The sequence below is a fragment of the Portunus trituberculatus genome, chromosome 46, assembly GCF_017591435.1.
Source record: "Portunus trituberculatus isolate SZX2019 chromosome 46, ASM1759143v1, whole genome shotgun sequence".
Lineage (NCBI taxonomy): Eukaryota > Metazoa > Arthropoda > Malacostraca > Decapoda > Portunidae > Portunus > Portunus trituberculatus.
This window is the reverse complement of record NC_059300.1, coordinates 2958649-2984220: the sequence shown is the minus strand read 5'-3', so window position 1 is coordinate 2984220 and position 25572 is coordinate 2958649. Positions and strand designations below refer to the sequence as shown.

The 25572-nt window shown below is 37.9% G+C and overlaps 1 protein-coding gene across 9 annotated transcripts in view; it reads left to right on the top strand.

Moving 5' to 3' along the window:
- The window catches only part of LOC123519896 (glyoxal reductase-like), a 42676-nt gene that overhangs the window by 3790 nt on the left and 13314 nt on the right, over positions 1-25572 (top strand). For 6 of the 9 annotated variants that reach the window (XM_045281539.1, XM_045281538.1, XM_045281534.1 and 3 more), the window contains exons 2-4: positions 11078-11135; positions 13148-13228; positions 16766-16873. In XM_045281539.1, the coding sequence (XP_045137474.1) occupies positions 11084-11135; positions 13148-13228; positions 16766-16873 (241 nt within the window). In that variant the 5' untranslated portion in view covers positions 11078-11083. Of the gene's footprint in view, positions 1-10779; positions 10817-11055; positions 11136-13147; positions 13229-16765; positions 16874-25572 lie in introns of those variants that run through there. The other 3 variants (XM_045281540.1, XM_045281541.1, XM_045281537.1) reach the window with 2 other exon arrangements.

Genomic DNA, 25572 nt, shown 5'->3' with positions numbered 1-25572 from the left:
GAATACAATAACACCCTGCCTCAGTTCTACCACACCATCGCCCCTGGCAAGAGTGTTATCCTACTTCTGCGTTTACTGAGTCAAGTTCTTAGTATCTTGCTCAATGGCACCAAAGAGAAAACTTCTTAGTGACAGCAGTGATGCTAAGAAAAGGAAAACCATTATGCTACAAGAAAAAGATGACATAATTAAAAGACATGAGAAGGGAGGCAGCAGCTGTGTGTGAGGGAGGGAAGAAGAAAATGGGAAGCCCGTTACCATGACAACGGGGAGGTTGACGACCTTGAGGGCTCGCACACCCATCACAACAATAACAACTCCGAGCCTTCGCCTGGGCCACACGACACTGCAGCTGACTTGCACCGCCTGCGCCTGTCTGCTGATCCCTATTGCCCTTTCCTATTGCATTTCCTGCCCCGCTGCCCACGCTTCTACTCCCACCGCACTGCACTACGCTCCCAGCTGTCCGCCCTGTGGGCGTCACAACATTCGACCTGCCCACCCTCTCTGGCGGCCTCAGGCGTCCACCCTCTCGGCAACCTGCAGTCCTTCGTTCGTGGCCCTAATCAACAACAAAAACAAGCTTGTGTTTCATATTCCTACATAGTTGTAAATAATATAACAATATAACCTTTAACTTACCTGAATGACCATAAACAATGATTGGTTGAAAACTCAATAATATGCTTTGAAATGTACGGAAACTCGAGTTACGTACAAAATCAACTTACGTCATGTTTCAGGAACGTAACTCTGACGTAAACCGAGACCTTACTGTATATATATATATACGTATACAGTAATACTCCGCTTAACGAACGTTTGTTTAACGAAATTCCGGTTTAACGTACTATATAAAGTTAGCCCAAAAATCCGCATAACATACAACCACATCCGTTTTAGCGAATTTTCTGGGTTTGAATTTGCCGGGTGAGGGACCGAACGCGGTAGTTTCGTTGTAATTGGCTGGATCCTGGAGCTGGATCCAAGATTCTTTAACAATGTCAGAGCAACCTCTTGCAGCGAAATGGCATCCATGAATGCTTGGAGGGACAGTGACAAGGTTGCTTTCAGGTTGCTCTGAGGTTGCTGGGAACACCACCCCTGGAGGTGGTGTTACTGTCTATATATATATATATATATATATATATATATATATATATATATATATATATATATATATATATATATATATATATATATATATATATATATATATATATATATATATATATATATATATATATATATATTTATTTATTTATTTATTTATTTATTTATTTTATTTTATTTTTTTTTTTATTTATTTATTTTTTTCCTGTTCGGGGAAAGTGACACTGAACAATGGTTGGAGAAGTTTAACACAAAAACTGCACATGGTTTCTTCACTCATTCCTATCCCAACTGCATATGAACTGATGGCAGCTAATGACTCCTTACACCAGAACAGCTGGGTGGGCTGGTCACTGACTATGATTTGAATTTAGCAAGATTGCTAACCAACAGACCCTACATATGGCATATTGAATATGATATCTGCGTTTACTTACAAGTGGTTGCAAGACCTTTGTAATGTCTCTCCAAATGACTCTCCTTGGTTTTCTTGTCGTTCAGCCTCTTATCGTTGTCCTTCACAAGCTGGATGAGCATTTTTGTATATATATATATATATATATATATATATATATATATATATATATATATATATATATATATATATATACAGTAAGTCCTCGTTATACGGTACATATGCGTTCCTGAAAACCTTACCGCATATCGAATTTACTGTATACCGAACCCATTATAACATGTAGTAATAGGGAATGCGTTCCAGAACGTCAAAAGTTACCCCTATGGAAATGAAAATATATGAAAATAATCAATAAAAAAAAAAAAAAAAAGCAAAGTACTGCACAAAAAAATGCACAGAAAATGTTTTTATTTACCTTTCACTTGACATGTATTCTATCAGACGATGTCCTTCCCGAGGCTAAGGGACAATAGGGATTTCAGCCCTTACTCATCTTCCGCTGAGTGGGCAGAGAAGGATAAGACGTCGTCGTCTGCACTGTCAGAAGCAGATGTAGAAGGGCCAGCTGTAGCAGGGTTGGCATGTTTCAATAGTTTCAAGAAAGAGCATATTGAGGAAGGGCCAGCTGTAGCAGGGTCAGCAGGTGTGACAGGGATGGCATGTCTGACTGGCTTGAAGAACGATTTGATGGAAGACTGTTTAGTCTTCCTTGTTTTTTCATCACAGATTTTTTTTATAAATCTTGACACTTTTCTCTACGTCATGAGCCACATTGCTACTCCTGGCAGGATTTGGGTCACGTTCCTTCAGGGTTTCCGGAGCTTTTTTGATACCATCGAGACATTCTCTATAAGAGTTTTGATGTCCAGGCCACGCACAGGTTCTTTCTCGTCTCCCTCTTTTTCTGCCTCCTGTGATGCCTTGTCTAGCTCTTATAAGTTTAACATTTGAGAGAGGTTCACCATGGCCTTCCAAAAGATCTTGATCATCATCAACTTCATCGAAGCCAGCCCTATGGCACAGATTTACTGTCATTTCTGATCAACGATCGCACTGATGTCGTCTTCAGCGAAGCCTGGGAAGTCATTCATGCACGCATTCTGGCCATATTTTATTCCATGCCAAGTTCATGGTAGATGTCTTCACTTTGTCCCAAGATGACTTGATATTATCTAAGACGTGCTTGATGTTATATGACTTCCACCATTCACTAATAGTGGGCTTGCCAGGCCCATTTGTGCCCTTTATCAGTTGCTGCATGGTTTGCCGCTGGTAGTAGGCTTTTAGTGTTTGCCATGATTATTATATTATGAATATATTTGTGCTTACAATAGACCCTTTAATATTCCATTTATTCATCTAAATAGTAATGCATGTAAGTAGTATGTAATGCAGTTAAAAAAAAAAAGGGGTGCAAGGGAAGAGATAATAGGCCCCAAGGATGGTCAAGTTAAAGTCAGTACTGTGAGTGGCGGGGAGGTGTGGCGTGGATGACGTCATTACCCCTGCTCCCCCGCGCTGGGCCCCCTTGGATGACATGAGTGGATACCGTATCTGTGAATTTTTCTTACCATATATCGAATCAAGGTTAGTAATGTCCAAATACCGTAACTGTGAATTTACCGGATAAAGAACTACTGTATAACGAGGACTTACTGTATATATACACTTTATACAAAATACTTTGCAATGTAATATGCATGTCTTTTTATATGTCAACTTGTTTTAAAAGTTGCCTCATGCCTCAGCACACAATTGGCAAGAACAGAATTGAATACCTTTCATTTCCCCCTTCTGTTTTATTCTACGCCATGCAACCACATACCACTTTTCCATTGTTCTCTCCCACACCACATTTACTTCTTATGCACTGTATCACTCAATGACTTTTTTTTATGTGGCCTGCCTAAATCCCACCATGTCACACCATCTTCTCTTGATTTCTGTTTATACACTGCTTTCTGTGGTTAGAAGCCTGATAATGTAATGATAGTTCTATAGTTGCTCTTCCCAGTGACAGTTCTAAAGTTGACTTTTCCTTATGCTCGTATATCTAAATCCTGTTATCCCATTACTATTTAGGATGCATATATTACCCCATATAGTCCCAGGATATCATGCTTCATGGATGGTATTTCTTCCAATCTAGACGTTAGGAGTACAACTTCGTCAGGTGGGGCAGAAGTGAAGATTTGTCAAGGCTCAGTACAGAGCCTATGAAGACAATGAGGCCCTGTTGGATACAAGAAGGAAGACAGAGCCATTCCATTACAATTTGCTCTCTTCCTAAAGCTTTGGCCTCTCTCCAAGCCTTCTCTGCTTGTAGTTGAGGGCACTTCCAGCAGCCAGCAGTGCATAATAGCTATTGAGGCAAGGGCAGTGTGCCCTTGATGCCCAGCCTCAACCAAGAACAAGCTCTAAAGGGGGTATCACACTTGCCTATGGTACTCAGAATGTGGGCCATGGTTCTTGGTGTGAAACCAGGAACATTATCACACACAAGTTGCCCGCATTCTTGTGATGCTAGGCAAACGGCCCAGCATCCAAGACCAACCCTAATCAGAACAAACCAGAACAAAACCATGCTGTTTATACCTCAACCGGTGCTTTGTGCTAAAATTGCATTTGGACTTACTGTTATTGAAGAAAAGGATGAAAAAGAAGCTAAAGAAGAACTGAGAGATGTGCAATGGCAACTTTAGAGTTGGGAATGGTTGCCATGAGTCCAAACTATCGACATGATACATGTGTATGTATATATGAGGTGTTCAGAATAGTAGTGATGTAAGTGCCTGGCCCCCACCCCAAAAAAAAAAAAAAAAAAAAAACAACCACAGTTAAAGTTTTGCAACATTCAGAATGCAATAACTTTTTACTGAGATGAGGTAGAAAGCTCTAGTTTTTTTTCAAAATGAAGCTCTAAAATGGCTTTGCAACCATTGTAAGCAAAATGTAATTTTGTTCTGAAGTTGCTCATTAACTGCATTTTTCCTGGGGGGAGGGGCACCTGTATTTTCATAACGAAAAATTAATAATACTAATATTAGTAATATGCAACCTCCACCCTTAAAAAATAATAAAGAAAATAAAAGTTACTGTGTAAAGCTCTTGTGTATGTTTGTGCATGTTTTGTGTGTGTGTGTGTGTGTGTGTGTGTGTGTGTGTGTGTGTGTGTGTGTGTGTGTGTGTGTGTGTGTGTGTGTGTGTATTTACCTAGTTGTATTTACCTAGTTGTAGTTTTACAGGGCCTGGGCTTTATGCTCGTGTGGGCCCGTCTTCATATCTACTCTTATCCAATCTTACTTTATAAGTATGCACACTCGTTGCAGACACTACTTCTTCATTTAAACTGTTCCACATCTCAATACATCTTTGCGGGAAACTATATTTTTTAACATCTCTCAGACATCTTCCTTTTCCCAGCTTTTTACTATGCGATCTTGTGCTTCGGATGTCATATTCTTCTCTCAGGATCAGTTTCTCATTATCCACTTGGTCCATTCCGTTGATCAATTTATAAACTTGTATCAGGTCTCCTCTCTCCCTTCTTTGTTCCATGGTTGGTAGATTCATAGCCTTTAGTCTCCTCATATGTCATCCCTTCAAATTCTGGAACCATTCTTGTAGCCATTTTTTGTAGTCTCTCCAACTTCCTTATGTGTTTCTTTTTATGAGGGGTCCACACTACTCCTGCATATTCCAATCTGGGTCTTATTATATTACTTATCAATTTCTTCATCATTTCTTTGTCCATGTAGTGAAATGCTACTCCAATATTCCTTAGCAAATTATATGTCTCTCTAAAAATTCTATCAATATGGCTTACCGGTTGATTATTTTCTTCCATTGTCACTCCTAAGTCTTTTTTCTTTTTTACTTTTTCTAGTTCTACTCCATCTCCCATCTTATAGATTCCCACTGGTCGTCTTTCACTTTTTCCCATTTCCATGACATGGCTTTTGTCCACATTGAATTCCATCTCCGATTTTTTACTCCATTTTCAGGTCTTGTTTAAGTCTTCCTGCAGTATTTTACAATCCTCTTTTGTTTAAGTCTTCCTGCAGTATTTTACAATCCTCTTTTTGTTTTATGACTCTGCACAGTTTTGCATCATCCGCAAACATATTTATGTAGCTGTTTACTCCCTTTGGCATGTCGTTTATATATATATGAGAAAAAGTATTGGCGTGTGTGTGTGTTATGTATGTGTGCGTGCGTGCATGCGTGTGCGTGAGGGAAGTGACAATGGCGGGCTCTCATTGGCTGTCGTCAGTCACGTCACCACATCCCTGTCTCCCCATTGGTCACTGAGCGACCTGGGTGAAAATGCTTTGGTGTAAAATTCATTGTGCGGTCACTTTAATGTGATGCCGATACAGTCAATTAATGCCTTCACTACTAGCGAAATTTCACCCTTATTGCCATAATACTTCTGATGGCAGAGATGCAAGCCAAACACAAAAGGAAGAAGATAGTGCTATACCACAGCTTGCTTAGATATGCCAGGGTGAAAATGCAGGCCTTCCATTGCCTGCCCGAGTAAATACGTCATTATTGAGTGAGCGCGAGAGGGTTTTTTTTTGTCGATGGCCGCACAGCCGTGCATACCCATCCAAAGAATGGGAATTTTTTACCATGTGGGCCGAATTTTGACTTGGATGTTGCAGATTCGGAGAGCTGAAGGCGAGAGACGATGAAAATGCTATACAAACCTCAAAATCAGCCAGGGTGAAGCTTACGTCACTATTCCAAACGCCTCATATATATATATATATATATATATATATATATATATATATATATATATATATATATATATATATATATATACAGGTAACTCGATTTACGCGTGTTTGGTTTATGCGTTTTTGTTATAACGCGACAGAAAAAATATTATAATTAATTTTATTTGCGTGATCGGTTTGGTTATATGCGATTTGGCCCAACCCTATTTTCAAACAGCGCCAGACGCAATTTCAAATTGCGCACCAGAGAGTTCTGCAGCTGGCCGATAGGTGGGAGCTCCGGGGTTGGATCCAAGAAGCAGGTTGTTGTCTATGTTGGTACAGACAACCTCCATAGCAACCTCCTGCTCACATACCAACCTTCGTAAAATAGCATCCACAAAGATTCGTTGCTGTTGGCGGGTGGAGGTTGGTAGTCCGCCTAAAAGTGCTCATTGGCTGCCAGGAGCTGGATCCAAAAAACTTTTGAGAATGTCAGAGCAACCTCTTGCTGCGAAATGGCATCCATGAACGCTTGGAGGGACGGTAACGAGATTGCTATCAGACTGCTCTCAGATTGCTGGGAACACCACCTCTCGAGGTGGTGTTACTGTCTTATATATGCATTTATGTTCACAAAACAACATTTCTATTAGCTTTTACAAACCTTGCCCCCAAGAAAGGATTGTTTTGTAATGCATAAAGTGAAATCTTACATGGAATACCAAAAAAATATTTCTGTTAGCTTTTTACAAACCTTGCCCCCAAGAAAGGATTTTTTGTAATGCATAAAGTGAAATCTTACATGGAATACCAAAAAATAAAGCAGAGATGAGATCGGCCACAGACGAGGCGGAGACTCGCGGCGACTCGGCTGCTTCTTCTTCTTGTGACCCTTTTAGCTTGCAAGTTGCTTTGACCATGATATTTATGTTTCCACTCCTCTATTGCTTGCTATAATGAATATCATCTTAGTATTCATATACGCTCATGCCATGAGGATAACGTTGAGTGATAGTGAATTACTAATGAAATACTGCGGTATTTCATTAGTAATTCACTATACTTTGTGTAATTGAGAAGAGATAGGAATAGGAAGGTCCTCCGTTGTTTTGTCACTTCCATGAAATGTCACTCGTGTGTTATGTCACTGAAATTTATATTTGATTTGTCGCTCCTTTGCTATGTCACTCCTGTGAAATGTCACTACTTTGAAAAGGACTGATATGTGTATATATATACTACAGTACAGTGGTGCAGTGCTTGGTGATAATGGACACTTCAGGGGTGAAGGTGTGTCTGTGACTGAGAGTGGTTTGTCTGCGAGACCCTTAACCTTCACTCCCCCTTGACCTTTTTCCCATTTTCAATAATTTTTTTCTTTTGATATTGAAAAAAAAAAAATTGAGCATTTAAACCCTCTTATTCAATCTTCAATGCTGAAATTAAAGAGTTGATTATTATTTAAGAAGTATACTGTTTAAAAAATTTGTCTTACCAAGAATAGATAAATTCAAGATGTAGCTTCCTCTCCTAACCTCTTTCACCTCCTTATTCTCTCTGTCTTTCTTTCTCTCCCTCTGTTTCAATATCAATTGGTTAGTTTCTTAAAGGATTTTTGAAATCCTTTTTAACTTTTGTTCCACATCACCATTGAGGTAAAAAATCAAGGTGTGTTCTCTACAGAAAAGTTTTCCCCCATCCTAAACATGGCATTTGTGCAAGGAAGTGTGACTAAGTGCACCTTAACATATGCAGTCCTGCTATGGATTATTGACCTGCTACAAGCTTGTCATATGGCCATCCTCACAGCTAATCTAAAGTAGTAATATGCAATGTGAGCAAGTACACTTCTTGGAAGAAGTATAGAGAGAGAGAGAGAGAGAGAGAGAGAGAGAGAGAGAGAGAGAGAGAGAAAGTGGTGGTGTTACATTCCACCTGTTCTCAGGACAACTTGCTCATTATGTCACCTAGAAGAAGAGAACTTAGTCCATTTCATACTAAATTGCCCTCTGATAAAAGAAGAAAGAAATGAATTGTAGACCTCCAAAGACCAGTAAATGAAGACAAAAATCAAGTGATTAGGGTGTCTTTGTTTGTCATCAGCACTTCAACTGACACACTCTCTCTCTCTCTCTCTCTCTCTCTCTCTCTCTCTCTCTCTCTCTCTCTCTCTCTCTCTCTCTCTCTCTCTCTCTCTCTCTCTCTCTCTCTCTCTCTCTCTCTCTCTCTCTCTAGTGTGGCAGTGTCATTATCCTTGCTTGGTAACAGAAATGCACAGTGGTAGACCAGGGATTTAACCAGCCTGGGATCCCATTTCACCACAAGTGTTATTCAGGTGACCCTGTAACCAACTTTCACAAGTTTTATAATACGGAGACCAACGAAACGAGTTACAGTAGTATCTAGCATGCAGGAGTAGATAAACACAGACCTTCTTTTAGGCTTGTTTACTGTGTCTTGTATTCATCTGCACAGCGATGCGGAAACTATGGATTTGTAGAAAAAAATGTTATTACGGTGCCCCCACAAAATTGGTAGTATCTGACCAGTCCGTTAGTGAGTGAAATCTGTCACTGTGAGGTCTGTTATTGCGAGGCACCTCTGTATTTAGGCAGCTTGCTATTTTTATAGAATTCAAAGTCATCTTGCAGGTAAGACTGAATTTCATTATAATAGACAGAAAAAGCATCAAAAGGTCTCCAGAAACAAATTCATTCAGCCCTCTGGTATTGTGCCTAATTGTTGCATCTATCACTGCGTGATAGCCAAAATCACGATAGCTGAAGTGAAGAACCTATGATAATTCAAATTGACACTTGGATCTCCAAGCTGCCATTTTTTTGTCACTTTTTGCCCAATTTTTATGCCATATAATATAAAAAGGAATAAATAATACAGCATAAAAAATCTTGATCAAGATTCATAATAACAACATATATTTCAAACCATTTTATTTAGCATATTCAATGCTATAAAAGACACACAGGTATATAGGATGCACACCCATTTCAACAAATCACATTTAGGAAAAATAGTTTTGAATGTTAACCTCTTCACTCTGGGCAACAGGAAATGGCTCCTGGTGCCATATCTGGGCTACAAGGGGGTGGCGAGATACCTGATTCAGAGGCAGCTCTCTCTCTCTCTCTCTCTCTCTCTCTCTCTCTCTCTCTCTCTCTCTCTCTCTCTCTCTCTCTCTCTCTCTCTCTCTCTCTCTCTCTCTCTCTCAATAATGATGATGGTAAGTAATTTTCCATAATAGAAATTCATTAAAAATTAAGCCCATGCAAATTTTAGAGAGAAGAAAATTATAGTGTGCCTTCTCAAGGCAGTTTTTTAAAGATGACAAACTAGAGGAATCGTTAATTTTTATGGTAAACTAATATATTAGTGCCATAAAAGAAAAAAAATTATTTTCAGCAGGGTGCATCAGCACTTATTTTGGTATAAGCAGATCATACACCTTTGTAATAATGATGAAAATCAAGTGTATCATCATATCGTATACGACCTACATTCTGAAAGATCTCATACAGTATCTGGGAAAGAAAACGCCATTGTAGCAGAAAGTAGCCATGACGCAATATTCGCATCATCGGATATGTAACAAGTGCCCCAATGATGCAAAATATGTATCATCATGTTGAAGAGGTTAAGCATATACTATTGAAAGCAATTCAGCAGCACATTACACAAGCAGAAAACATTTATCTTTCCTTGTGGTGTTCAGTTTGTCTTGTTGCCAGACACATTGATATTTTCCATAGGTGGTGACCTTAAAGCCCTTGCTGTTGCTCTATTGCCATACTTCTTTTGCATAATCTATCATTTGTAGCTTGCAGGAGACTGGATAGCTCAATCTTTTCCCTTATGCTGCCATAATGGTAAGGGTCTTGATATGTTTTGTTATAATTATGTAGTTGCTTTTACTCTTCACTACTAGATGGCATTGAGTCTGAGTGCTGACTAGCTGATATTTGTGATTATGTGTCTCAGTCTCACAGGTTAGATCGCTTTTGTTTTTATAATAATTAGTTTTTAAAGTGATAATACTGGTAACAATAATAATAGCAGCAATAAAATAATGATGCATGCAGTTAGAGTAGGTAAAAGTACTGGAAAAAGGTGTGTCCTATATGCCGTCAAATACGATACCTCATTGTGGATGATTAGGAGTTACGGTGGATGGGTAGATTGGGGAAATATGTGAAGAACTATTTCTCAATAAAAGTACATATATAGAGAAACTCAAGTACCATGTGACTTCATAACAAGGAAACTTTTAAATAATGAGTGCACAATAGCAGTAATTTCATGTGTGATATAGACATATGTGCAGCTTTCTAAGTATGCGTGATAGCAATGAATTATGATAGCAGAAGGAGTGATAGCAGAGGGTTAAGTGTAGATACTTGGAGTCTCAGAATTACAACATGACTGAACAACTGAGAGCATAGAAAAAAAAAAAAAAAAAAAATTGATGAAACTATTTTAAGCTGAAGTTGATTTTTAATTCTGCAGGACTAACCTGATCATGTGGAGCCACAAAACGAAGGAGGTAGTAGTCATGCAGGGTAGCTTGCAGAACAATACCGACCTTGTTGACTTCTTATCTAGTCCTTTTGAGTGAAAACTTAATTGCAGGAGATGGTTGAAATGAGATCTAAGTCAAGAGAAAGATAAATTTTCATCAAAATCTCTCCTGATCGATATTGTGTAATATGTGTTATATTGTGTAGGTGTACCAGGTGACAAGTATATTTTTATTTGTAATACTGAGCATCAAAATACATACAGGTTTAAGATTTTCTTTTCTCAGGATGTGATGCAGAAAGCTGTTCTCCTTTCTAATGGGGTTTCTATGCCATTGGTTGGATGTAAGTTTCTTTTGTATTTGTAACATTAACCCTTCTTGAACTCATGAGTTTAAGAAATTTATTTAGCATGTAGTGGATATGCTTACATTAATGCATATTGCTAACTTTTATGAAATTATTGAACTGTTTTTATGCTATTTTGCTTTGAAGTTGTGAACAATTTAAATAAGTTTGCTCATTCTTTATCTCATTTTCTGCCATATTGAAGTATTTATTATTATTATTATTATTATTATTATTATTATTATTATTATTATTATTATTGTTATTATTGTCATTAATATTATTATTATTATTATTATTATTATTATTATTATTATTAATTATAATTAATTATGATTAATTATAATTGTAATTAACTAACAATTATAATTTTATTTATAATTATAATTGTTATTATTGTTGCTGTTATATTATTATTATTATTATTATTATTATTATTATTATTATTATCATCATCATCATCATCATCATCATCATCATGAATTTATTATTATTATTATTATTATTATTATTATTATTATTATTATTATTATTATTATTATTATTATTATTATTGAAAAAAAAGACCACCTGAGGTGCTGATCTTGATTGTTGGGTTGTACACAATGGTACTACAGTCAACTCTTGATTAACACAAGGGTTACGTTTCTGGATATATCGCGTTATTCAAAATCCCTTTATTCAAACGTAATTTTTCCATAGAAAACCATGGTAATAGGGGGAGGGTTATATTCCTGGCCACTGGGAAAGTCTGTCTATTTTTGGGTATTTTGTTACTCTACCTAAAAAAAAAAAAAAAAAGATAAAAAAGTAATATATTAGATCACTAAGTCATGGAAACAATAAAAATACACATTCTCACCTGTGCATCTTTCTTGTATGGGAAATTAGAAAATCATTATTCAATATGATTTGATGTATGATTTTATATGCCAGGAACATTATCCCATATTCATATATTTATTATTAGACCGTTTAAAGAAATAAACTATGAGTATAACTTAATGTGGTTGATAGCAGTGTTTGTTTACCATCATGTCAATTGATTAACCCATACAGTCCAAACCACGCTGCCTCACCATTCCACCATAGGTAACATGGAAAATTTTATGAAGAAAACTATCCCATTACTCCTGCAGAGCATGATTTATTATTAATAGACTTGGTTAGCCAGGAAGAATGCTTCTAAATAAAAGCACAGATGGTCATATAGTGGCCTTAACACGGAAGAGAATCGTCATCTCCTTCAACTGTGCAGGCTATGGGGAAGGACAGTTCACCAGCTATTTACTTATCAAGTGATAAAGACATACAACTGATTATTAAGCTAAGTAGAATTCTGATAGAAAACTTGGGAGATGGAGATGTGGTGATTGAAGCTGGCGGTGGCAATGCTGTTGTTCCTCAGACCTGTTTGTTCACTAAGGCTTTTTTTTATTATTGATGCGCTACTGAGAAGTTTCTTGGATTCCATCCCTGGGTTTGGTTTCAATCACAAATTTTGTAAAGTTGGCTGTTTGAACAACAACCTATTTATTTTTATGTTTCTAAAGTCAATCAGTTCACACAAAAAAAATATTAATAATAGGTATTTAGGCAAAATTTATGCTAAGGTAATGGTGAAGACATGGATCTTGGTTTGCCTTCACAGCGAAGGTAAATCAAGCCTGATTGTTGCCTTATCAAGTCATGTTAAATCAAAATCGTGTTATTGAAGAAACTTGTGATTTAAGAGTTGACTGTATATTCACTGTCCATTTTCCAGACACTACCAATGTACATTTCTTATGTTGACTGCTTGAATCCTTCATCTTGCCTTGTATTTCACTCAGATGTTTTGTTTGGACATGTGATTGTTAATGCAATAAACCTTAAGATATATATTTTTTGCTACCATGGTGAATATAATTTCTTTAATTATGTAATAGACACTCAGATGATTTTTTACTTTCTTTATATACACACATTTGAACATGGTATGCACTGCTAATACTGTAGTTTCCTTTCAGATGGCACTTACAAGATTTGTGGAAAAGACTTGATTTTTCCACTTATAAAAGCAGCTTTACAGGCAGGCTACAGATCTTTCGGTAAGATATCTGATATTATATTCCTTGTAATTCTATAAATGATTTGACAGGCACATTTGAGAATCATTATTTGTATCTTAGCACATTTTTTGACAAATCCATCAAGAAGTTAACAAAAGTATTACCATATTTGATGGTTCATAAGATGCATGGGGTCATAAGATGCACCCAGTTTTGGCAGACATTGAAAAAAGAAAAAAAAAAAAAGAAAAAAAAGAGCAACTTTAAGTTCTGAATATGAAGTGAAGGATTTCACCTAATATTTAAAGACTATCACATGCATTTAGATCATTATTTGATCCCAATATTTTGCATTTAACGACTTTAGTATTTGCTAGCAGCCTAGGTACCAGTCCTGTTGTGAGATGTAAACATGTACCTGGCATATCATGTTAGCAGTGACTGAGAGACTACATGGGTAATAATCATATTTTTTTTTTTTTATCATCATTCTACATGTAATTCTAATGTAGTATTTTAGTAGATTTTCAAAGCCAAAGGATGTGTGAAAGCAAATTTCCCAACTTTATTTTGTAAAACATATTTTATTTGAAATAATCATTACATTTCCAAACCAAAGAAAGTGTAAAAATATTTTTTTTATTCATTATGAAATTTAGTATAAATGTATTTTTAAATTTCAAATTCAAATGAGTGATAAGAAATTTGTTCTATTCATTTTGAAACCTACCTAGCACAAATTATTGTAGTTTACCTACTTTTATTCAAATTCAAATCCATGAAAATAAATTGTATGCAAAGTAAGAATGTGCAATTTTAATTGTATGAAAGTGTGTTTTACCTCAAAAAGTAACAGCATCATACTGTAAAGAACGCACTGAAGCTTGCCCTTGTCACTGGGTTCAGTGCATAACAGACTGTGTCTTTAGGCGTTTTCAGTAGCACTTGTGGAAGGCTTACGCTCCAAAAAGTGTTCGCCCACATAGGCGAACGCCTTTCAAGGCTGTTCACTTCTGTTCGGTCCTCAGAGTCACGTGATAGCGAACACAGACGCTGATTGGCTGCGAGACAAGTTGCCAACTTTGTAAGTTATAGATCAATAAAAAAATACTATTATGAGGCACTTGAAGATATGATAATTATTATTATGTAAAGAAAATAAATTTAGTAACTGTTCACTGATATTGAAATTCATAAGAATTTTCCTTGCGGTTTGAATGAAATGAAAACAGAGTCTTGCACTCTCGAGACATCTGGGACTACGCACTCTGGCTGGACCAGGGTGCACGCTTGCTCACACTACTCATTTCAAAGCTTGTGACTCCGACTTTGATTTCCAGTTATGTGAGAATTTCATAGGTTGCGCATTATCTAAGCGAAGTAATTGTGAAGTATAAATATGATAGGATATTTGCACTGTTGCTTGATATTAACATATGGTTATAGCAATATTGCAGAAGATTTGGGTATATTTTTTAATAGTGGTGCTCTGAAAACTTTGGGCAAACGAACACACAACATCATGGCCTCTGTGATGCAACAACTTGAGGAATGGACAGCAAAAATGTCTCAGCCAATGTAACTACTGAATGACAAGCAGTGGTATAACGTCTTATCTGGCATATTTTGTATTAATGGATACTGAGTATATTACCTGTAATACCTCAAAAAGTAGGAAAATATGACAGGGGAAGCAATATCCGGGATCTTAAGGGCTCTATTCACCTCTATTATTTGGTCTCAATACCGCCGTAGGCGCTCACGTATTATAAAACAATTTGGTTAATCTTTATAAAAGGTTCGTGTCACGTACCAACACGAAGCTCGCATGTGTAGAAGGCTTGGTGACCTTGCCATAAACATAAAAATAATTGAGGCGCACGCATTTAGTTTGGCTGTAATAGCACTTGAGAGTTCGGCGAAGTAGGAATTTTTCTAAGTCCAGCGAGCTCTACACCAGTGAAGAGTCAACACTGAAATGATTTTCAATTGTTTATAACAGATTTGTGGGTATAAACAGGGATTTGTGGGTAGCGGCATATAAGGATTTCATGGTATCTATAGAGCTAATCCCTCCAATCACGCGCTGCCACTTGAGACACGTAACGTTATAATTTTTTAGGTTCCTTGTTAGCTTGTTGTGGTATGTTAGGTTAGCACTCTAGCGGGGTGTTCACGGGGGCTGCTCCCCTCTCGTATAGGTTAGCTTAGGTTAGGTTATGATAGGTTAATGCCTAGTGTGGGGGGGGGCGTCCAGGGGAGGCGCAGCCCCCACGATTAGGTTACATTAGGTTGGGTTATGTTAAGTTAGGTTAATGCCCTAGTGGCGGGGTCCAGGGGGGGCTAGATTACGTTAGGTTAGGTTAATGCCCTAGCATGGGGGCAGTCCAGTTAGGTTACATTAGGTTAGGTTATGTTAGGTTAGATTAGGTTATGCTTGGCTAGGTTAGGTTGAAAAAACTTGATATATTATGGGAAATTTCTGCAGAGTTTTTTGCATGCCCATATTGCGCTTATTTTCTCCACAGGCCCTCAAGCTTGTTTGGGAGGAGTGGAAGGGGGATGGAGGGGAAGGGAGGGACGGACTTGTTATAAAGAATTACCAACACTTTTACACTTAACAGATTTACCTGTGACGTCTGTGACAAGATGTTTTTGAAAAAGGTATCTGTGCTAAAAAAATCATTTGGACGTGTGCATCCAGCTTCTGCTGCGTGTACCAGGGCCGTCAGAAAATATACCCTACAGAAATTGAATGTGTAATGTTTTATTTGAGCCTTGCCTTCAATTATCCCATTCCCATAATAATATTTTTACATCATGGTGGAATGAGGCTGTCTCAGTTTGGCGTGATCCTGTGATTAAAGAGTACAATAGTTTTTCCGGCGCGACGAGGGAGATTTGTCTGGCAGTGTTACTGTCATTTTCAGAAGAGACGTTCGCGTATATGGGCGAACGCTTCTGGACCGTTCGCCTTCCACAAGTGCTACTGAAAACGCCTTTTGTTTTGGTAAATGCAATCTGTGGTGCTTGGTCACTTTGGCAAATTCTTACTGACTGGTGTCATTCTGCATGAATTACCAGTAAGTATGACCTATTACATATTGTTACCTTGAAAGAAAGAGTTGTTTTATGGTGTAGTACCAATCATCATTTTGTTTACTGTAGATAGAGATAGATGGATAGATATTTATTGACCACAAATGTACATGGGTGCAAAGCATATTATTTATATATCTATTGATCCTTAAAAATTTTGTTTCATTATTGGAATAATGTTTATAATTTGCAGTCTGCAATTAGGCATTTCAGTAAAATTTTACATAAAAAGAAAACCTAAAACTGATAAACATCAAAGTAAAAGAAACTATACTAGTTTATTATAACACATGTGTGAAGATGTCTGGAGTTTGATTTTAGAACCTCTTTTACCATAGACTTACCACCAAATACTACCTCAATGCTGAACCTTGGCCTCATTGGACACAAGGTTATTTTCTGACTTTTTTTTTTTTATTGAGCCATCAATAATATTTAAAAGAATTTATTATTGAAACTGAATTCATCTTGTTGCAGATACAGCTGCTATTTACAGGAATGAATGTGAGATTGGAGAGGCCCTTAAACACTTTCTTCCGGAAGTCAATTTAAAACGAGAAGATATATTCATCACTTCAAAATTGGGTAAGTATGAAGACATATTCATTATCCAGATTTGCTAGGAAACACTAATAATAGCCACCTCTTGTGGAAATCAATGTCATTATGATTCATGCTAAAACTTGTAAGTATCTTTATGAATTTTCTTTTGTCCAAATATGTACAGTCAACTCGATTAAGGTAATGGTTATGTTCCTGGAGTCCCATAGAAGACAATGGTAATAGGAAGAGTTATGTTCCTGGCCATTGGGAAAGTCTGTCTGTTTTGGAGATTTCGTTACTCCAATCTTAAAAAATCCATTAATACATGACTAGGACATATCTTGCATGGAACACTGAAAACAAAGCAGGATATGAGCAGGAGGTGCTGAATTTTTTTTCTCTGCTGATTGATGTCGGCCGCTTCTTCTAGTGCCCTTAACCCTTATGTTCCGGTGATTATAAACTATTTTCCAATATCCCTTGACAGGTAAAAATGGTAAACCTAGAAATTGTCAGAAGACTGTTTGAATACTAATAATTATTTTCTCTTTGTTATTCTGAATACAATGATATACTTTCTAGCTTGATGTGACCTCTGAAAGTTTAGTTATTGCCTTTTCAAGGATTCCTCCTCCGCCCGCTGTGTGATCTGTCAAGCAGAAACAGCTCGGTGTGCGATGACACCGTGCAAACACACACACATCTCTCTCTCTCTCTCTCTCTCTCTCTCTCTCTCTCTCTCTCTCTCTCTCACACACACACACACACACACACACGGGACATCGTCGATGGCGGAGGTGGTCGCTGAGCTCCAGAGCAATCATCTATAATTCTACAGTTACCTAAGAGTAACCAAGGTGGGAAAGGAGCTGGTAATGTTTGTCCCGTCTCCATATAGTCATGTTAACTGTTGATTAGCAAAATAATGTCCAGTGAAGGTAAATATAAACTGTAGCCTGCGTTTGAGCCATCAGCTGGTTTGTTTACGTCTGCGCAACATGGCGGCCGTGAACTCGAAAGATGAATCAGACTTCACAGGGTTTCAAGGAATAATGGAGAAGAGCGCTTATGTGAAGAAAATTCTGGAGTTAGAAGGTAAAATTGAAAAACTGTTTGAAAAGTATGAGGGCCTGGAAACGAGTTATGACAATGTAAGAAAGACTGTGCCGATATGAAGAAGGAAAATGCAGCACTGAAAGAGGAAGTTAAGCTAATTAAAGTGAATTGCGAAAAATGTGGAGAATCTCTAGGAAAAGTGATGGAGAAGCAGGCTGAATGGAAAAAAGTCAGGAAGTGGAAAGAAAGGAGGTAAATTACAAAGTTGCAAGTCTGGAAAAGGAAATCAAAGAGTCAGGGGAGAAAACTTTGGGCCTTGCTGAAATTATAGATCAACAGATCATAGAAGAGAAGATAGCTGAGAAAGTGGTGAAGGTTATTAAGTCAAATGAGACATTGGTGAGGGAAACTGTAGACAAAAAGAGATGTGTGGTGATATTTGGTGTGGAGGAGGATAAGACACCGAGTAAAATGGAGAGAGAAAAACATAAAAAGGTGATAAATAATATCATTAATGTGGTGCAAGAGGAGGAAAAGACCTAGTACAAGAAATAGAGGACTTCCATAGAATTGGAAAGTTCACAAGAGAAGGTATGAGGCCAATAAGAATCAAACTTAAGTCACAAAAGGATGTAGATGAATTGGTGGAGAAGTCATGGAGGCTAGCCCAGCAGGAAACAACAAGGAAGATTTGGTTGAGAAGAGATCTCGGTGAAAAGGAAAGAGAAATGTTAAATGAGTTGAGAAAGGAGGCTTTGAAAAAAATGAAGAGAGGACAGAAGAGGAGAAGAAAGAGTTTTTCTGGAGAATCTTGGATATGAGACTGAGGAAGTGGTTCATAACCCAGAAAAGTACAGCAAGAAAGGACTAAAGAAACTTACATATGAGCGAAATGTAATGTATTCCAACATAAATGGAGTGATATCGGGGATTTTAGAACTCAACGATTACTTGAGGGACAAGAACCCAGATATTGTGGGTCTTACTGAAACAAAACTGAGAGAGGAGAAGACCTGATGAAGGTTGGAGAAGGGAAATATAACGTTTGGAAAAGAAATAGAGTAGGTAAGATGGGAGGAGGAGTGATGTTGCTGGTTAAAAAAGATATAAAGGTGGATCAAGTGAAAAAGGTATGGGAAAGGCAGAAGTGCTAAAGATCAGAGCAGAAACTAATGAAGGAAAAAGAGGCACTACATAGTGGTGTACGTACCACCTAAGACAAATGCATGGTCAGTACAGGAATATGAAGAAATGATAAGTGATACAGGAACATGTCTGGAAGAAATGTTGGGTGGCTGTGAACGAACTATAATGATGGGAGATTTTAATTGTAAAGAGGTGTGTTGGGAGGACTGGTCAATGGAAGGATCAGAGACAACATGGGAAATACACTATTGACACTGGCAATGGAAAATGTGTTAACTCAGTGGGTCAAAGAAGATACTAGGTTTGGAGGAGAGGAGCATCGTCAAGACTGGACTTGGTCTTTAGTACAGAGCCAATGGTCATTGAGGAGATGAGGGTGGAGTGCCCTTTAGCAAAGAGTGATCATGCAGTTTTGGAGTTCAAGGTGATAGATGAAGAGAAATCTAGAAGAAATGAAGAATATAAAGTGGGAAGATGGAATTATGCCAAGACAGATTTTGGAAACCTAAAGAAATTCTTTCAAGAGACAAATTGGATGAAATTCAAGAGTGCTAAGGAGCAAATGAAAAGTGGAAGGAATTTATAAAAATATACAAAGAAGGTGAGAAAAATTTGTACCAATAAGACAACATAGAGAAGTTGGAAAGCAGGACTGGTTTAACGATAGATGTGAAAAGGCTAGAACAAGAAAAGAGGATGCATGGAAGAGGTGGAGAAGGAAAAGACGGATTAAGCAGTGGGAAAGTTACAAAAGAGCAAGAAATGAATATGTGTTGATTAGAAGAGAAGAAAGAAAGAAACAAGAAAAGGATATAATTGATAAATGTAAAGACCAACCAAGGCTTTTTACAGACATGTGAACAACAACATCAAAAATAGAGAAAGTATTGAAAGTTTAGAAGTAAATGGAGTATACAGTGAAGATCCCAGGGAAATGGCAGAGGCTATGAATGGATGCTTTCGGAAGGTATTCACAAAGGAGACTGCTTTTGACAAACCACTGGTAATGGAACAGAAAGGGATTATGAAGGAGTTTCAAGTAACTGTGGAGGAGATCAAGAACATGATGGGGAGTTTAGAAGTGAGAAAAGCTGTGGGACCTGATGGGGTATCAGGATGGATTTTAAGAGAATGCAGGGAGCAATTGGCAGAAAAAGTTTGTGAAGTAATTGATGCCTCATTAAGGGAAGGTGTAGTGCCCCAAGACTGGAAAAGAGCTAACATTGTCCCAATCTATAAATCAGGTAACAAGAGAGACCCATTGAACTATAGACCAGTGTCACTTACAAGTGTGGTAGCTAAGATGTGTGAGAGGGTGGTGAAGAATAGATGGACAGACTTCTTGGAGAAAATGACATACTTTGTGAGTGTCAATTTGGTTTTAGGAAAGGGCGTTCATGCACGACAAACCTGATATGTTACTATTCGAGGGTGATAGATGTAATACAGGAAAGAGATGGTTGGGCTGATGGAATATATCTGGATTTAAAAAAGGCCTTTGATAAGGTACCACACCAGAGACTGATCTGGAAACTTGAAATGGTAGGAGGAGTGCATGGCAGTTTACTAAAATGGATGGAAGACTTTTTGGTAGGAAGAGAAATGAGAACAATAATTAAGGACAGACCATCAGAATGGGGATTGGTGGAGAGTGGAGTTCCACAGGGATCAGTGTTGGCACCAGTAATGTTCGCAGTCTACATAAATGACATGGTGGATGGGGTGTCCAGTTATGTGAGCCTATTTGCAGACGATGCAAAATTGTTAAGAAAAGTGAGATGTGACAAAGATTGCGAACTACTCCAGGAAGACTTGGACAGAATATGGAAATGGAGCTGTACATGGCAAATGGAGTTCAACACGACAAAATGCAAGAAAATAGAGTTTGGCAAGAGTGAAAGAAGAATCAGGAGTATGTACAAGATAGGAAATGAAGACATAAAACCAGTCATGAAGAAAAAGACCTTGGGGTGACAATTACCAATGACCTATCGCCAGAGAGACATATAAACAAAATAATTGGAGAAGTATTGAACTTATTGAGGAACATAAGAGTGGCGTTCGTATATCTAGATGAAGAAATGATGAAGAAAATAATTACTGCAATGATAAGACCGAGGCTTGAATATGCAACAATACAGTGGGCTCCGAACTTAAAGAAACACATAAGGAAACTAGAGAAAGTACAGAGGGCTGCAACAAAATGGTGCCTGACTTAAGAGATTTGACTTATGAAGACAGACTGAAAAGAATGCAACTTCCAACCCTGGAAAACAGAAGAGAAAGGGGAGACCTGATAGCAATATACAGAGTGATGATTGGCATGGAAAAATGGATAGGGAAGATCTGTGTATGTGGAATGGAAGAATGTCGAGAGGGCATGGGAAAAACTAAAATGGCCACTTATAGGAGAGATGTGAAAAATATAGCTTCCCTCATAGAAGGGTGGAAGCATGGAATAGTTTAGACGTGGAAGTGGTCAACGCAAGGAATATTCATGATTTTAAGAAAAAGCTGGACATTAATAGATATGGAGACGGGACAACACGAGCATAGCTCTTTTCCGTATGTTACAATTAGGTAAATACAATTAGGTAAATACACACACACACACACACACACACACACACACACACACACACACACACACACACACACACACACACACACACACACTCTCTCTCTCTCTCTCTCTCTCTCTCTCTCTCTCTCTCTCTCTCTCTCTCTCTCTCTCATCTTGGAAAAGAAATTGTACACTTCAATGAGAGAGAGAGAGAGAGAGAGAGAGAGAGAAAGAAAGAGAGAGAGTATTCTTTCATTTTCATATCAAGTTTCAAGCAAATAACAGCAAATAACATGTAGGTATCTCTCTCTCTCTCTCTCTCTCTCTCTCTCTCTCTCTCTCTCTCTCTCTCTCTCTCTCTCTCTCTCACACACACACACACACACACATGAGGAGAGGAACAAATAATAGCCCGAGAATCAGCTGATCTTCACTACCTTTGCTTGGGTTTGCAGTGGCCTGGGCAAAAAGTGTGGACTCATTTTTTTTTTCATGAATACAGTGTTAAATAATAATGAGTGAGAAAGAGATTCCATCTAAATGCAGGTATGTGACAAGGGAAAGAATGAAAGCTGATGATGACAATGTTGGTGAGGGAGAAAGAGAATTTGAAGGCTTTGATATGGCACAAACTTCACTATTTGATAGAGTTGATTTCAACTGTAAGGAGGTAGACTGGGAAAATTATGAAAGTGGTATTGGGGAAGATGCCTGGGGGAGATAGATTCCTGAACCTAATGATAGATAATTTGATGGTCCAAAGAGTAAAGGAAAACACAAGATTCAGAGGAAACGATGAGCTGGCAAGATTAGACCTAGTTTTTACAAGGGATATACCAATTAACGATGATATAAGATACAAGTGCCCATTGGGAAAGAGTGACCATGTAATATTAGAAATGGATATAGAAGAAGGAAAGGAAGATAGAGATGAATCATACAAAGGAGACCGATTAAATTACAGAAGGGCTGATATTGAGAATCTCAAGAACTATTTTGAAAACGTAAACTGGGAGGAGATGGAAAACTCATTAACGGTTCAAGAGAAATATAACTTATTTTGGAAATATACAAAACTGGGGTCAGGAATATGTCCCGAAATATAGACCTAAAGAAGAAGGAAAGAAAGATTGGTTTAATGCAAGATGTGCTAGGGCAAAGGAGAAACGAGATGGAGCATGGAAAAGGTGGAGAAGAAACAAATCCAGAAAATAAGGAAAACTTCAAAACAGCAAGAAATGAATATGCTAAGGTGAGAAAGGAAGAAGAAAAGAACTATGAAAAGGACATTGTCGAAAATGTAAGGAACAACCAAAATTGTTCTACAGATTCATAAATGGAAAAATAAGACAAAAAGAAACAATAGAAAGGTTAAAAGGAGAAGACGGAATGGTGGAAGACCCAAAAAGTATGGCAGAACTGTTAAATAGTAAATTTCATGAGGTCTTTACTAAGGAATCCAAATTTGAAAGACCACAGGGTAATAGAGACTGTCTATATGAAAGAGATTAAAGTAACCAAGCTTGAAATAAAAAGTTGATGACGGAACTAGATGAGGAAAAGGCAATGGGACCGGATGAAGTCTCAGGCAGAATACTGAAAGAATGTAGGAAGAACTAGCAAGTCCAATATACAACATCATAAAATGCTCAATAGAAAATGGAACAGTGCCAGTGGAGTGGAAAAGAGCTGAGGTGGTTCCCATATATAAGAGCGGAAGGAAGGAAGAACCTTTAAATTACAGACCGGTATCACTAACTAGTGTAATATGCAAGATGTGTGAAAAAGTAATAAAGAAGCAATGGATTGAGTTTCTTGAAGACAACAAAATATTATCAAATAGCCAATTTGGTTTTAGAAAAGGTCGGTCATGTGTAACAAATTTATTGAGTTTCTACTCTAGAATAGTTGATAAAGTACAAGAGAGAGAGGATGGGTTGACTGTATTTATTTAGATCTAAAAAAGGCGTTTGATAAAGTGCCACATGAAAGATTACTATGGAAGTTAGAGGAGAAGGGTGGCTTAAAAGGAAGCACATTGAGATGGATGAAGAATTACTTAAGGGGGAGAGAAATAAGGACGATAGTTAAAGATATGAAGTCCAAGTGGAGAACAGTAGACAGCGGAGTGCCACAGGGTCAGTATTGGCACCAATACTTTTCTCATATATATAAATGACATGCCAGAGGGAGTGAACAGCTACATAAATCTGTTTGCGGACGATGCGAAACTGTGCAGAGTCATTAAACAAAAGAGGATTGTGAAATACTACAGGAAGACTTAAACAAGATCTGGAAATGGAGCAAAAAATGGGAGATGGAATTCAATGTGGACAAAAGCCATGTCATGGAAATGGGAAAAAGTGAAAGACGACCAGTGGGAATCTATAAGATGGGAGATGGAGTAGAACTAGAAAAAGTAAAAAGGAAAAGGACTTGGGAGTGACAATGGAAGAAAATAATCAACCGGTAAGCCATATTGATAGAATTTTCAGAGAGACGTATAATTTGCTAAGGAATATTGGAGTAGCATTTCACTATATGGACAAGGAAATGATGAAGAAATTGATAAGTACTAAAATAAGACCTAGATTGGAATATGCAGGAGTTGTGTGGACTCCCCATAAAAGAAACACATAAGAAAATTAGAGACTACAAAAATGGCTACAAGAATGGTTCCAGAATTTAAAGGGATGACATATGAGGAGAGACTAAAGGCTATGGATCTACCAACCTTGGAGCAGAGAAGAGAGAGAGGGGATCTGATACAAGTTTATGAATTGATTAACGGAATGGATGAAGTGGATAATGAGAAACTGATCCTGAGAGAAGAATATGACTTTAGAAGCACAAGATCGCATAGTAAGAAACTAAGGAAGGGATGATGTCTGAGAGATGTTAAAAAATTCATTTTCCCGCAAAGATGTGTTGAGACTTGGAACAGTTTGAGTGAGGAAGTGGTGTCAGCAAAGAGTGTACATAGTTTTAAAGAAAAATTGGATAAGTATAGATATGGAGACGGGACCACACGAGCATAAAGCCCAGGCCCTGTAAAACTACAACTAGGTAAATACACACACGCCCCCTTGATCGTCTTCCCAGAACACGAGAGGCACGCCTGCGTCTCCGTGAGCCACTCTGGGTTCTCAATACGTTGTTTGGAGTCTGTTCTCCATCACCATTATCTCTGTTTTCTCTCTGTTCTGAGAAAACAGGTGGATCCTCTGAATCATTTTTTGAGTCTTCACTACTGCTGTCTTGGCTTTCTTCAGTTTCTTCCTCATAATCACTGTCACTGTAGTCAGGGTCAGAAGCACTGCTAAATAAAAAATGATCTGTCTTGTTCCATGGTGAGTTATGAACTGAGACGTCCCTTCGCTCTTATCAGGGTGCTTTCGACACGGCAGGTTGCTGGGGTTGCCAAGTGTTGCCCTCAGAATGGGAGAATAGCTTCGTTACCCCTAAATATACAGAGCTACGGGTGGAAAAAGAAGCCAGATACTTCCACTCGCCATCTGACTCGAGAAACCGCGTTTGGAGCTCAAACATGAGGCGCGAAAATTCTTGATTACGGGAACGATCGCCATCGTTACGGACGCACTGATGCAATCATTCATACACGATCGCCGGAACATAAGGGTTAAGCTTGTGTGTTGCTTTGACCACAGTACAGGCAACGCACGCTTAACGAACGGGTTACGTTCCTAAAAAAACGTTCGTTGCGTGAATTTTCGTTAAGCGAACCAATTAGGTATAACAAGTTTGACCCCTGACTTGAACTTCCATTGAGAGTAAACAAAGCGAGAGTGCATCATAGTACAGTAAAAGGTTTAATGAAAGTAAAAGTTATGAAGTTAAACATTTAAGCAATTTGATTTAAGACTAAGTCATTATAATGTACACTAATGTATGTACAGTAGAATCTCGAATCTCGATGATAATTGGGACCAGAAATACTGATCGAGATTCGAAATAT